We start from the raw sequence: 13901 nt of genomic DNA on the forward strand, positions 1-13901 counted from the left end.
TTTAAGTAACCCATGCAATTTTATTTTTAGATTCTGTGTATGAGTAGTTTATACAGTCGAGCTTCTATAACTCGATTAGCCAGCTGCCAATAAAAAAGTTCCATTTAGATATTTTTCCCTATTACATTTTATATTAGTTTTATAAACTTTTATTTATGTTTAAATATTAAAAATTATTCAAATCGGACTGTTCATTAAAAAGTTATAACCAAATAATAATTAAAATTTAGCAAATGCAATCGAGATCGACTGCAGCGTTTTCTCTTGTTTTATTTTATACACTTGACTTCCTTAATTAAGTGGAATCTAATCTTTGGCATGGATTCTTTGAACAGCTTAAACGGCACGTTCCTTAAAGATGGTAGATTTGTATGGCCCCGAAAAATTGGCAAACAGTATGGGGGGTATACATCCAACAAAATTTTAGAAGTATTATCTGGTAGCTGTAAGGGCAAGGTAAAGCTTACGAGTAGTTACTGTTTGAGTAATAGATAACCGTCAGCACTTCGCGCTATTGAAAGCTATTGTTTAATATGCTGATGCAGTTGTGCATTAAATCGCGAACCGAGCGGACATATAGAGTCCGGTTTCTAATAACTAGCGGAAATGGTGACGATAAGCCCATATCCAGAACAAGGACATTAACTGAACTAAAGATATTAACTAAAATCTACGAACTAGCACTAGGCTTATATATCTTATATATGCTAAAAGAAAAGTTCACTTTTGATTTCTGTCATTTCTAACATGAACATAAAATATGAACTAATTCCAACGGATGAGGATCTGCCGAGTAAAAAGAAACCACAAAAATGGCTGGCTAAAATAGGCCTTATAAGTGTGGTGCTCCTTATTTTAGCTTTATATACTCTGAGTACAGCGCAGCATCAGCACGAGAGCAGCACAGTGGTTTTTCCAAGTGATAAGAGTCCTTGGGAGCCCTCGATTGAAACAAGTACAGTCAATACACCAAGTCCCTTGGATACTGTATATGACACCAGTACTCTTAGTTCTCTTAAAGTGACAGGTCCTTACAGTGATTCATTCTTTAGTGCCTTAACAGAGCCTGTAAGCGGAAATGGAGTTTCCACAGAAGAGCAAACCGAGAAGAGTACAAAAGTCCTTGTGGAGAATTTTACAGAAACTAGCACTCTCTCACAGGATACTGAAGAACTAACCACATCTACCTCATATGCATTGGAAACTGAATCTGGAGTGAAATACTTCGTCAATAGCCCCCAATGCCAAATGGGCCATCCGAATGCCTTCGCCAGGAACATTCTCAGTATCTACAGGAGACATCACTATATAGTGTGTGATGGGAGCCGCGACATGATCACAGTGAACTTCAACGAAACGGACAGCACCTACAGGCTGCACCAGAACGAGAACAGCACCTGCTGCTTCAAACAGATCCTTCGAGCTGGAGTTTCCACCAAGGCGGACCACCAGTACAAGTAAGTTCCAAGGGGCATCTTGAGATGGACACTGAAGCAGAATATCCCGGCAGGCTTGGTCCGTGTGTGAAGTTCCAGCAGGACTTTCTAGTTCCAACTGAAGTGACGGCCATGATCACCTATTGCCGCCGGCCTCCGTTTGATAAAGTGTCGCAAAAGGATGCCTTTAGCTTTGTGCATCCCCAAAGGGATTTCATCAGTGATCCAACTTCGGACAAAAGGCCTAGTGTTTTGCTCTGGGGCATCGATTCTATTTCCAGGATGAACCTTGAGCTGACGATGCCCAGGATGTACGAGTACTTAAACGCGCAACACTGGTTCGAGCTTCAGGGCTACAACAAGGTATGTTAAATTCAAGAAAATTAATGTATTCATAACAAGTAAAAGATTTTTGTAAAATCAAAAAATGGGCATTACATATCCAATTATTTTAATTGATTACTCTTACCTCTTTGCCTCAGATGGGCGACAACACCTTTCCAAATCTGATGGCGATCCTCACGGGATTTAACAAAACCTATGCCAACGAACAGTGCCAACCTGATAAGGTGGGTGGCCTGGACGCCTGCCCGATCATTTGGAGGGAGTTCAAGGCCAAGGGCTACACCACTGGCTTCGCCGAGGACTGGAGCGCCTACTCCACCTTTGACTATTCCAGCAGGGGTTTCCTCCATCCGCCCACGGACGTGTACGGCAGACCCCTGATCCTGGCTGTGGAGAAGGAGCTGAAGATGAGGCTCGAGAGTCAACTGCCCTACTGCCTGGGACGCAAGCCCTCTTCCGAATACATCTACGACCTGGCCGTCCAGTTTGCCAGGGTCAACAGAAATCGCACATTTTTCGGCATGTTCTGGACCAACACCTTCAGCCACAATGACTTCTCCATGCCCTCCGCCATGGACGAGAAGATGGTGAAGTACATGCGGACGTTGGACAAAAACGGCCTGATGGATAACACCATCATCATCTTCTTCAGCGATCATGGATCAAGATTTGGACCACTGAGGCAGTTGGACAGCGGTTTCGTGGAGGAACGACTGCCCTTCATCTATATCCGAGTGCCGCGTTGGATTCGCGAGAAGTATCCGAAGCTACTGCACAACCTGCAGGTGAACAGGAATCGCCTTACATCCCCATATGATATCCATGCCACCCTGCGACATATCCTAGAGTTGAACACTCCGCCGGAGGGACTTCCCCGACCCGAGGGCTGTCCCACATGCCACAGCGTCTTTGAGGAGATGGACTGGTCCAGAAACTGCTCCCAGGCGGGGATTGCGGACCACTGGTGCGCCTGTGATACCTTCTCCAAGATACCCACGACGGAACCCAGTGCCAGGAGTATGTCCACTCAGCTGGTGGAGGCCATCAACAGGTTTATGGCTGGCATAAGGGGAGCGGAACGATGCCGTCGGCTGAAAGTAGACCGAATATCCTCGGTGCAGCGGAGGGGAAACTCGGATCAGTACCTCATCCAGCTCACTGTCCAGCCTGGAAGCGCCATCTTCGAGGCCACGGTTAAGTGGGATGCAAGTGCCGGTATGATCTCCATCCGGGTGCCCAGCATCAGCCGCCTGGACTCTTACTTCGCGATGTCCCACTGCTCCTCGGTTAAGGAGACCAAAAAGTTCTGCATCTGCTGAGTTCTAGATCGGAACTCTGGGCAGCCGCAAGACCGCACAAAAAAAGGACTCGTTACTCTAATCTGTCGGATCTCGGGGCCTTTGTTCTTGGATGGTACGGAAGCCTATCACTAGGGTTGATCTTTCGGATGATGGTTAGTTGCTGGCAACTATTTTGGCAAGCGTAATTGCGGCCAACCGATTGTGCGAATGGAAAATTAGTTGACAATTACATGACAATTGGCAGATACTCGGGTAATTGCCTTGTGATTAGTAAAAGATACCAGCACAAATTAATTTTAATCTCAGCAAATATTTCTGTTAGCTGGTCTAAGCTGGAGGTTAAGAAATATAAGATATATATATGTACATTATGTATTTAACGAATTTGTACTGCCAAGTTAGCACTTAAACATTGTAATTATTTTCTATAGTTAATTGAAGGTTTCATTCTATACCACAAAGCGGTAGTGATATAATGCTTATAAAATTGTATGTGTAATAAATAGAGATTTTAAAAAACATGCTTCAGAAAACTTGTAATTTGAGTACCAAGAAAGGACAAACATAAATATCATTTTTTTTTTAAAAGGGACACTTTTTACTCATTAAGTTGTAATTATTGTAGTAGTGTCTCAATCTAGTGTAAATTACAATATCTGTCTTTTCTTCATTTAGCTAACGATATGTGTCAGTTCGCTGGAAGTGCTGATACCTCCCCTCTTTTTATGTAAATCTGTAAATAGCCCCACCTTCTGTGGTTTTATGTATGTCTGATAAAGAATAAAGAACTTAATCAGCTATACGTTTGTAAATATTTAAAGACTTCTAGTTAGTTCTTGCGTGTCTTTAAAGGTCTCGCTATCTTTTCTAAAGTTGTATCATTTATTATCACTCTTGCAATAAAGCTGCGGGAATCACCATTCCCATGAGAAATAAAACCATGAAGTAGTCTTACTTTAAAATGAGCTAATTGGTTAAATTCAAGTGTGTATTAATATAATGTCATTAACAAGCTTTCCTCTCTTGAAAATTATACGGTATTCTATTATATGTACGAGCCATCCAATGGTTATTTCAATTAACTATGTAATTGATACTTTAAGAACTCAGCGAGGGTTGTCTCAAAACTCGTTTCGCAAAGGCAACTGTTATGAAAACAAATTTACGAATCAATCAAAACATACGCGCATCAAAATATATCAGGCTCAACTTGTTTTCCCATCGAAAGGGATGGAATGGAATGGGATCTGATAGGATGGGAGGGTTTGCGGGAAAACATGGCAGCGGATGAGATGGGAAGGGAACCACCCTGTATAACGCCAACGATAGCCACAACAAATCAAAAACTATCAAAATTATGTTAGGCCCGGTTAAGCTGCAAAACACCGAAGATCAAATGTACTATAGAAAATATGTATAAATATATTTATAACATTTTAAACTTGTATACCTATTATCCATTTTAATGATGTAACATCAATTAATATAATTGAAGACTACAAAAACTGAGCCACTGGTTTTTTTGATTTATTTTAACGCAAATTGGCTCTTACCATTCCGAAATACAGCTATTAGTATTAAACAGAAGCTGAATCACAGGGAAAATTTGATAGGCAGTCTGAGACAATTGAACTCGTGTGCTTTATTGCCTTCGTGGGCCTAATCTCGCCCGCTGATAAGGGTAATATAATTGAGACGAAGGACTTCTACCTGGTCGGAGATGGAGATGGGAAACGCCTATTAAACGGCTCGCTGCTTCCGAATGGGAATTGTATTGGGCCAGGCCAATCTCATCGTCCTGCCAGACAGGGATGGCCACAGTATCTGTCGGGGATGCAAATGGCGGCGATGGGAGGTCCTTGGATAAATAGCTCGTGGATGCGCAGCGAACTCAGCAGTAGCACATCGACCGACAAAGCGAAAGGATCGCACGAGTATGACTGACTTTAGCATCGAATATATTTTGAACCGTGCCGGCGACAGATATGTGGGCACCAATGCCTCTTTGGGTGTCCTGCAGCGGCTGCGTGGCAGCTTGCCCTTCCATCCGTATGCCCAACCAACGTATTCCCTCAAGGAGCCTCAAGGATCTCCTCCAGCTTCGGCGGAGGGTAAGATTCCTGTTTACGATTGGCTCCAGTACACCCGCTATCATCCGCCCAAGCTGCCGAGGGCCCTGCGCCAAAGTGGACCCGCCAAAAGGACTCCCGGTCGCCTGCCCCGCATCCCTTTCACCCCGCAGCAACTTCAGGCCTTGGAGGGTGCCTACAAGGAGTCCAACTACCTGAGCGCCGAGGATGCCAACAAACTGGCCGAATCCCTGGAGCTGACCAACACGCGCGTCAAGATCTGGTTCCAGAATCGAAGGGCCCGCGAGCGACGGGAGAAACGCGAAAAGGACGAGAGCTGCGACTCCACCTTCTCGTCGAATGCCTCCAGTCCGGAACCGGAAATGCTCATTGTGGTTTAAGTTGGATGACGATCTATGCTATCTATTCCACCATGGCTGTTACTGTGTAACTTCTCACGGGTGCACTCACCGAATTAAGTGGCTTTCTGTAAATTTAAAGTTAGTTTAGGTTAAATCATAATATGTATATACAATAAAAAAATCACAAAATTAAATTTATTAAGGGTGAATTATTTTAAATTTATTGGGCGCTTATTGATTTTTAAAAGAAACAGCTATTTCTAATCACTTACCAAAAACTTAATAACATTTATTTAAGTAATCGACTTTTGTTTTTATTTTATGATTATTACGCGTTATAAAATCTAAATAATGAAATATGAAAAGTAGATATAGTTGGTAAAGATAAAGTCTTGACTTAAATCTAATTTAAACCGAAATTAGAATTTAATGCACTGGAAACAGATAAAGAGAATTTCCTAGGATATCAGATAGCAGATATCTCACAAAACCAAAACTATTTAAAGCCACCGACTTAATTATTAAAGCGAATTCAAACTATAAAAAATAGGTTGTCCCCAAAGCATATAAATTTACATATAAAAAGTTAAGCCATACAGAATACAGAATCCTTTGTTACGATGTTTTTTTAGATTTTACTATATAACGTCCCTAAACTAAAATGAATTTTAATTTTGTACTACAATTAAAGAACATTTTTATTTTTCTAGAACCAGACAAAACTATTAGAATCCACTTACTACATATCAATTTCACCTGATGCAAATTGAATATGGATTAGGTAATTTAATATTTCATTGGGGAAACTGGTTGACTTCACTGGATTCGTTTCACACGGGAACGTTGGATTTGGATAATGGGATCAAAGGCAGCCGACCCCACAGATATAATAACATGTTGTGATGTGTGGCCAAGAATCGAACCCATATGGGAAAATATTCACAAAAAGGTGAATGAAAATGAGGAAATTCACGTGCCGGAAAAACAGCAAATGGCGAAAGGAAGAATGAGGGCTGGCTAAGCCGATTTTGCAATTGTTGCCGTTGTTTTATGGTCAAGAGTAATTTGTTTTTCCGCTGCCTTTGTTTGCAAACATGCTAAAATATCAGATTACAAAGCGGCAGTTCCTCCAGAGAGTGGGGGATATGTTTGCGGATGCGTTTCCCAAGTCCTGATTCTGCCACAAGGTCTGGAAAATTAGTTTACGCAAATTCAGGAGATGTCTGCCCCTGATCCTAAGCTAATCCGATCATATGAGTAGGGGATAGCTGGACAACAGGAAGAGGAATCGAGTATAGCATGTGCCATTTAGTTATCTTAAATAAGCATCAAAAGGTGGTCACCCCCGAAGGGTTGAGCATAATATCAAATGTCGTATCTACTATCACAGTACTACTTCAATTTGCAACTCTATATCGAATGTATGTACAAATATGTACACCGTTTAAAAATTTTTAAAAGTCTTCTTTCCAATGTCCAGACCCTCAAAGGCTCCTGAACAATCTAAGCCACACTCATTAGACGCAGATAATTCGTCCAAATTTGTCAAATCGGTTTATGATTTGCATTCTATGACGGAATGTTTATGTTACTAATCTAGTCCTGTTTGACAAACAATGCGGCAATATTTATTCTAATGGCGTAGAATAACACACAGCCCCTGTTGGGTTCATTCTTGTGTCTTTTCCTCTGTGGATTAAACAAAGGACAAGCGCAGGCGCATGCGCATTTAAAAGGAGAACTTCAGAAAGGCCCACAAAAACTGGGTCAAGACGGGCGCTGGAGGACTAGTCGCGGGCTTAAGGTAATTCCCATTTTTGCATAGATTGAGGTAATCGGGGTATGCTGGCTTAATGGGGCGTCAACCAGACTGGTCTTTTGCTATCCTTTTTGTAGAAAGGACCACAGGACTCTACAATTGCATATTCAATGAAAGTAAGCTAAACTACCTTGGGGTACTGAAATTTAATGGTCTAAGAATTAATTATAAATTTAGTAAAAAACAATAAACTGCCAAAGTTGTATGAACATTGTTTTATATATAAAAAAAGACTTGGCTATTTTACACATTCTATATATTTTAAAAATGTAAAAAATTTGAATCATTATTTCCATCTTCGAGATTCAGATTAAAAATTTGACTAGAAAGATCGAGCTGATACGACATAATTTTTATTTAAAGATTTATTTCAAAGTAACGACTTTCGGCTGGATGTTTAAACTGGAACTGACAGTTAGAAAATACCAGCTTTAAAAAATATACCAAGCGCCAAGAATTTAGTCACTACTGGTCACACTTTGATTTAGAAGAGCTGCCAACTTTTCCTAGTCGGCGCTGCCAGACATTCAATCAAACAGTTTATGGTATATTTTTAGTATATTAATAGTATATTTTCTCTTCCTGCGGTCACACTCGCGCCATCTTTCTTTTTCGGGATCCGCACACCAAGTCAAGAGGTAATCCAGTGATTTTTGTCGAAATATAATAGAAAATGATCAAAATAATACGAAAATACCTGTGGAATGTGTGTGCGGGCGATGGCCCAGTGTGCGGAGCACCAAGTACCCCTTGCAAATAGAGTGAAAAGGCCGAAAAATAGAGTTCCAAAAAGCACACGTGTTTCCCACCCAAGCCAATATGAAAACTAATAAATGCATGGGGCATGGTTATCTTTCAGAGCGAATCAATATGCAGCTGTTCGTCCGTGGACTAGAGACCATCGAGGCCCTGGAGGTTTCCCAGGATGCCACCATTGCCGGAGTCAAGGTGAGTACCAAAAAAAGGTTGTGTTCAGGGCCCATCCTAATCTATTTGTGGTCTCCATTCGCGCCCTGCAGAACCAACTGGCCCAGATCCATGGCTTCAACGCCGAGGAATTCAGCCTCGACTGCGAGGGCACTACCATGGCCAACGATACGCCCGTGACTGCTCTCAGCTCCTTCGAGCTGGACCTCAACATTCCCATGCTGGGAGGTAAGGTTCACGGTTCTCTGGCTCGTGCCGGAAAGGTCAAGGGTCAGACGCCCAAGGTGGAGAAGCAGGAGAAGAAGAAGAAGAAGACCGGACGCGCCAAGCGCAGGATCCAGTACAACCGTCGGTTCGTGAACTTCGTCCAGGGCTTCGGCCGTCGTCGCGGCCCCAACGCCAACTCCACTTAGAGAGTTTTGGATGAACAAGTGTCTACCTTTAACTCCACATTGATATGATGTTCATAAAGTAATTTCAAACCTTTAAACAAACCCCGTATGTTGCCCATTTTATGTGGTCAGTTGGAATCTCCATCTGGGTGTCCAGCATCAGTAGCCTGGACTCTTACTTTGTGATGTCACTCTGTTCCTCGGTTAAGGAGACCAAACATAAGAAAACTAATGTTGCCCATTTTATGTGGTCAGTTGGAATCTAGTGAGTGGAGGAGGAGTGTTTACACCATTTCGGAATTATCTTGCCCATTTCTTTGAAGGTTTGAATTTATACAATTTCTCTTAGCCTCATAGAATATCTATTTACAAACAGAAAATTTATTGAATCCATAGTTAATTACATTTTTTCCAAAAGAATTTTAGTTTTGGGAGTCATACTTCGAAATGTTTATAATTGATTTGAGTTTTAACTGGTTTGCAGTAGTTACAGATTTGTGATAGCATTTTTATTTAGTTCTTATTAATGATGGGTAAGCAACAGGTTTATAAGCGAAAGAAAATAGCTACAATTTTCTTATTTATTTGTAAGTTGTGGGAAAACACTAGATTGAAGTACTTCGAGTTTAGAGATGTTTGGATAGCACTTGCATTTCCTGCAGAAAGTTAATAAAGTTTTATAAACTCCATGTAAATAGAAGGTTGGATGACCACCCGTATAGAACTCAAAATTGTTTAAACTACATTTTCTAAAGGTCAGTTAGTGAACTCGCGCCGTTTGCGACTGGCGCGGAATCGACGGTAGCCCAATTCAAAGCAGCCGCTTACAAAGGCCACCGTAAAGCCCAGGAGCAGGACCAGGAAGCAACCCTGCATGTCGTCCATGTTCACCTTGTGGTTGGTCACCTGCCGCTGGGCGCCCTTCCCACTGCACTTGTTTGCGCTGGGCAGATTCATCTGGTGCCAGCGCTCTATGAAGCCCATCCGGAACATGCTGTTGATGTGGCGGTTCACCAGATGTAGGTACGCACTCTGCGCCGGCACAATCAGGGCAATCTGCTCGTCCACGAAGCTCTCCTTGCCCAAAGCGAAGTGGCACTCCTTGTCGCGCTCGAAATGCTGCTGCACAATCAGCTGCAGGTTGATCCGCCAGTCGATGTTGATGCGCTGACCCTGTTTGACCGCCTCGATGTCCTCATCCTGGCCATTGCCGTAGATCTTTGCCTGTGACAAGTAGTGCTTGAAGTCCTCGCGAGAGGTCGTCTGCACGTACCGCTCGAAGAAGGTTCCGTTTCGCAGGCCGTACTGTGATATATCCTTGTGGCGCTCCAGCTGGTTGAGATAGTCCACGCCCGGCTGGAACTTGGGGAAGGTGAGAAAGGCCACCAGGTTGCCGCAGTAGGTGGTAACCAAGACGATCACCACGATCCACCAGAAGCCCACCACCAGTCGGCCACTATCAGCTTTCGGCAAATACATGCCTCCTGCAAAACGGGATACAGGATATACGTGTTTGGTTTTTTCTTTAAAACTAATCATTCATTAAATCTTTAATGGTAAATATGAAGATGTGATGTGCTTAGATGTGAGCTGCTTTCCTATTTTAAAATGTTTTAAATTTAATTTAATTTTTTTTATTTATTTTAAATTTTACCAAACACTTATAGAGGAAATATCAGCTTATCATTAAATCTAAAGATACCAAATCCCAACCAATATAAGCACTTACCCTGTTGCAACAAGGCCCCAAATATGTACCAAAAGCAGCTCTTGATCGTGGACAAGCCTGCGATTTGCATCTCCTTCAGGGGAGTGAGACGGTTGATGGCATACAGCATGGGAGCCGTCAGCAGGATGATGCCCATCAGGCAGAGCCAAGTCTCCATGGTGAAGGGAGCGGTGAACAGATAAATGCGGGACACCTCATCCGGCTTGCGGGTGATGAAGGAGTACTTCTGCACACTGATGGGAATGGTATAGTTGAAGGGCTTCTGGTCGGGATCTTCCACGGTGGCTGCCACGGCGGCGATGAAGAACTGATTGTTCTGCACCATCTCCACTACGCGGTAGGGAATCCGAAAAGTCATTGAACCAATCAACTCATCCTGTGGACAAGAGATTGCAGAAGGAGTACTAAGGAAAAATGTAGAGAGTCTCACGCTTTCATTGGTGTTTGTTGACGAGCTAAGGAAATAGTCTTCTTTCAATGCGGCGGCTTCATGAAGGTAGTAGCTGAAATTCAGGGCCCGACTGAGCTCCTTGATGATCTCCATAACTATGCCCGAATGCTTCACGATGGCCCCATTGCTGTTCTTGGTGAGAATTTGCCAGGGGGGATTCTACGAGCGATTTGAACCAATAATAAGAAATATATTCCTGGCTCAAAGACTCACGTGCACGGTCACAATGTCCATGGTGATGTTGCGGAAGTGGTGCTCTATGTGCGGGAAGGCCAGTTCCTGGCAGACGAATCCCAGCAAGGGACTCCAGTAGCCAATGTTGATGAACTCGAAGTTTCGGTTTTTGGCATCGCGTGTGGGATCTATAAATATCCAATCTGTGAGTGGGAGTGATTTAAGAGAAGAAATCCTGTACAAACCTGTCCGGAACTTGCGATGCTCCTGACTTTTGCCCCAGGTAATGGCCGTTTCTATGCGCCATCTTGCGCAGCTGGAGCACTTGGAGTTGGCCTTTAGATAATCCTGGTCAAAAGGACATAAGGATATGACGTATTCAAAAGGTATTTATGCAAGGTACTTTTACTTATGGGAACAGGGTATTTAAGGATTTTTTTAAAGATGATGTTTAAAAGATTTAGGGATTTTTAATTCGGAAATGCCGTAATATAATAATATAATATTAAGGTTAAGTTTGTTCATTTTTGTTGTGTTGTTAGTAGCAAAGTACCCCTTTCTCAGTTAAAATACTTACTTTCATGTACTCCAAGATCTCGGCCTGTTTCTCCTGCTTGGTAAAGCGAATGGACTCCCACTCCTCGTCGGAGATCTCGCCGTATATAAACTCCTCTTCGACGGTCATCCTGGAAATGGAGGTCACCAGGGCGAGACTTACCTCATTGATGGTGCAGTTTAGTGTGTACTGGCAGTCGGTCCTGGTTTCGTTGAGGGCGAAGGCTATGTTGGCGCCCTCGTCCAGATTTATGGTCACCGCGTCGGGGTCAAAGTTCCGCGGATCCTTGTCCAGCACAAAGAACATCCACTGGTTGCCCACGTGGAACATGTTCAGGGTTTCGCCTATTTCGATAATGTCCTCGTGGAAGGCGGATACCACTAGGAACTGCTGGCGCATCTCTTCGTGCTTGTTGGGAGCGAATTGGGCCAGAGCTCGACGAAGGGCAGCTCGCTTCTGTTGGCCTCGGAGGGAATCATTGATTTTGTAGAGGATCAGAGAGATGGGAGATATGTGATTGGTGGTACTCTCGTGCACAATCGATTTCACCAGGACCGAGTTATCATCCACTGTTCCATAAATTGAAAGTAATAATGAATCATTGAAATGAGTTTAAATGAAGACCACCCACATATGGTTTGATCCACAAAAACCACAGCTGTTTTCCAGTTGAGAATCTGCTGGACCTTGATATCTAGAATGATTTGAGGAAATTCATCGCCATTCTCAACGATGGGTATCTAGTAATTGATAATGTTCGTACAAATTATATCTAGGATCGAACGCATTTCATACCATCAAAGCTCGATTTATCGGCAGTCGTGGACAGTCGGAATCTGTGATGGCGATCAACAGAATGGAGTTCTCCTGGGTGTTTTTGTAAAACTTCCAGGTATTTTCGCAATCCGTCACCGTAATGGCGGCCAAAAAATCTACAGTACATCAGATTAACCACCTAACCATTATAATATCTAAAAACCTCACCCTTCTTCAAACGCACTGCGTTCCAGCTGAAATATTTCACATTTATACCACCGTTCTTGAGATTCTCCCGTATTATGTCGCTCAGGATTTTCTCTAAATGGGCCATTATGTTCTCCCCACGCGTGGTCATATATTCTTGATCCACAACAACGGCTTGACAAGCAATGAATGTTGATGTTTTATGCGGAGAAATTCCTTGTAAATCCAAAACTCACCCAGCGAAGCGTTGGCGCTCAGAAAAGAGGAAAAGTCATTGGCCTCGATTGGAACCAAGATAAAGAGCTGCAGACCAAGAAGGAGCAGAAGGCAAGTTGATGACGGCATATCGCCAGTATTTCCAAATGACGACTGAGAAGGCGAATCCCATCCAGGCAACGAGGTTACTTCGCTGATAACACTAAACCCAATTAAAGCAAACCCGCGTGTGCAGTAGCCATGAAAAATTGATTGGGGAGAAAGTGGAAAAGCCTGGTGATTGACGGTTTGCGGTTAGGCGTTGACCGGCACATTGAATGTCAAATCGGACGCAGGTGTTCATCGAAGGATATCAATTTTTGTTAACTTGTTTTATTTAATTGTAAGTATTTTATGAAATTGTTCGTCAGAATTGCCTGTATGAGCGGTAATTACATTTTACAATCTTATATCTTAGGGGGACTGACAGAAGTGTTGAGGAAAATGGGAGAAAGTTGGGTTAATATATCTAAGCTAAGAATTACAACTCACTTAGGTTAGATCTACTGGCTAGGTCCGTTGAAAATATCCGTTTACGATTGTGTAAATTGTGTCCGGCTTCTTAGGGTTAAGAATACGTTGATCTTGTCGTCTGGGTCATTTGCATGTCTATATATAATTTAGCTACAATTACGCCTATAGGTCAATTCCCAAAAATGCTTTCAAATATAAATGCAATACGATTTCGATTTGGTTGCAAATGGTAGTGGTTCCTTTAGTGTTTAGTTTATGTATATGATTATTACGAGTAAGTTACGAAAGGGAGTATAACCTGTATAAATATATATATGTATATATATGCCTCACGGTGCATATGTCTCTCATATGTAGCTTGAATCTATGTTAATATCTTGTTTCACCCCGCCATCAAACTGGTGTGCAAAACATTTTATTGGTGCCTCCGGTATTTTCAACTCTACAAATTGGTATCAGCGACCATCCCAAAAATATCGAGTATCCGGTAAACAGTAAGGTTGATTGGGCTGTCGAAAATTGGCTATTTCGTCTATTTCTCTTGATATATGCTCTATCGGATTGCACGTTCCTATCTTTACTAGCATTTTTCGATTGATCTCCCGAGACCTGTTCGTCGTCTAGACCCATTCGTCCCGGGTTTACGAC

The 13901-nt window shown here is 42.6% G+C and overlaps 4 protein-coding genes across 4 annotated transcripts; 3 read left to right on the plus strand and 1 right to left on the minus strand.

Moving 5' to 3' along the window:
- The first annotated feature begins 560 nt into the window (after nucleotides 1–560).
- LOC119563522 lies at nucleotides 561–4483 on the plus strand. Its single transcript, XM_037876990.1, has 3 exons — nucleotides 561–1457; nucleotides 1511–1799; nucleotides 1919–4483. The coding sequence occupies exons 1-3, from the start codon at nucleotides 748–750 to the stop codon at nucleotides 3098–3100; spliced, it is 2181 nt and encodes a 726-aa protein (XP_037732918.1). The 5' UTR covers nucleotides 561–747; the 3' UTR covers nucleotides 3101–4483.
- A 535-nt stretch (nucleotides 4484–5018) lies between these two features.
- On the plus strand, nucleotides 5019–5552 carry LOC119551823 (homeobox protein MSX-1). Its single transcript, XM_037861389.1, has one exon. It carries the CDS (start codon nucleotides 5019–5021, stop codon nucleotides 5550–5552), a length of 534 nt encoding a protein of 177 aa, XP_037717317.1.
- A 2309-nt stretch (nucleotides 5553–7861) lies between these two features.
- On the plus strand, nucleotides 7862–8753 carry LOC119563005. Its single transcript, XM_037876194.1, has 3 exons — nucleotides 7862–7970; nucleotides 8192–8280; nucleotides 8352–8753. Exons 2-3 carry the CDS (start codon nucleotides 8203–8205, stop codon nucleotides 8670–8672), a joined length of 399 nt encoding a protein of 132 aa, XP_037732122.1. The 5' UTR covers nucleotides 7862–7970; nucleotides 8192–8202; the 3' UTR covers nucleotides 8673–8753.
- A 186-nt stretch (nucleotides 8754–8939) lies between these two features.
- Nucleotides 8940–13883, minus strand: LOC119551830 (ionotropic receptor 93a). Its single transcript, XM_037861402.1, has 11 exons — nucleotides 13863–13883; nucleotides 12761–12893; nucleotides 12546–12698; nucleotides 12357–12493; nucleotides 12193–12301; nucleotides 11583–12130; nucleotides 11251–11353; nucleotides 11045–11193; nucleotides 10811–10990; nucleotides 10381–10756; nucleotides 8940–10135 (listed from the first exon to the last, which is right to left on the minus strand). The coding sequence occupies exons 1-11, from the start codon at nucleotides 13881–13883 to the stop codon at nucleotides 9408–9410; spliced, it is 2637 nt and encodes an 878-aa protein (XP_037717330.1). The 3' UTR covers nucleotides 8940–9407.
- Between the last annotated feature and the right edge of the window lie 18 nt (nucleotides 13884–13901).

The sequence above is a fragment of the Drosophila subpulchrella genome, chromosome 3R (genome assembly GCF_014743375.2).
Source record: "Drosophila subpulchrella strain 33 F10 #4 breed RU33 chromosome 3R, RU_Dsub_v1.1 Primary Assembly, whole genome shotgun sequence".
NCBI classification, from domain to species: domain Eukaryota; kingdom Metazoa; phylum Arthropoda; class Insecta; order Diptera; family Drosophilidae; genus Drosophila; species Drosophila subpulchrella.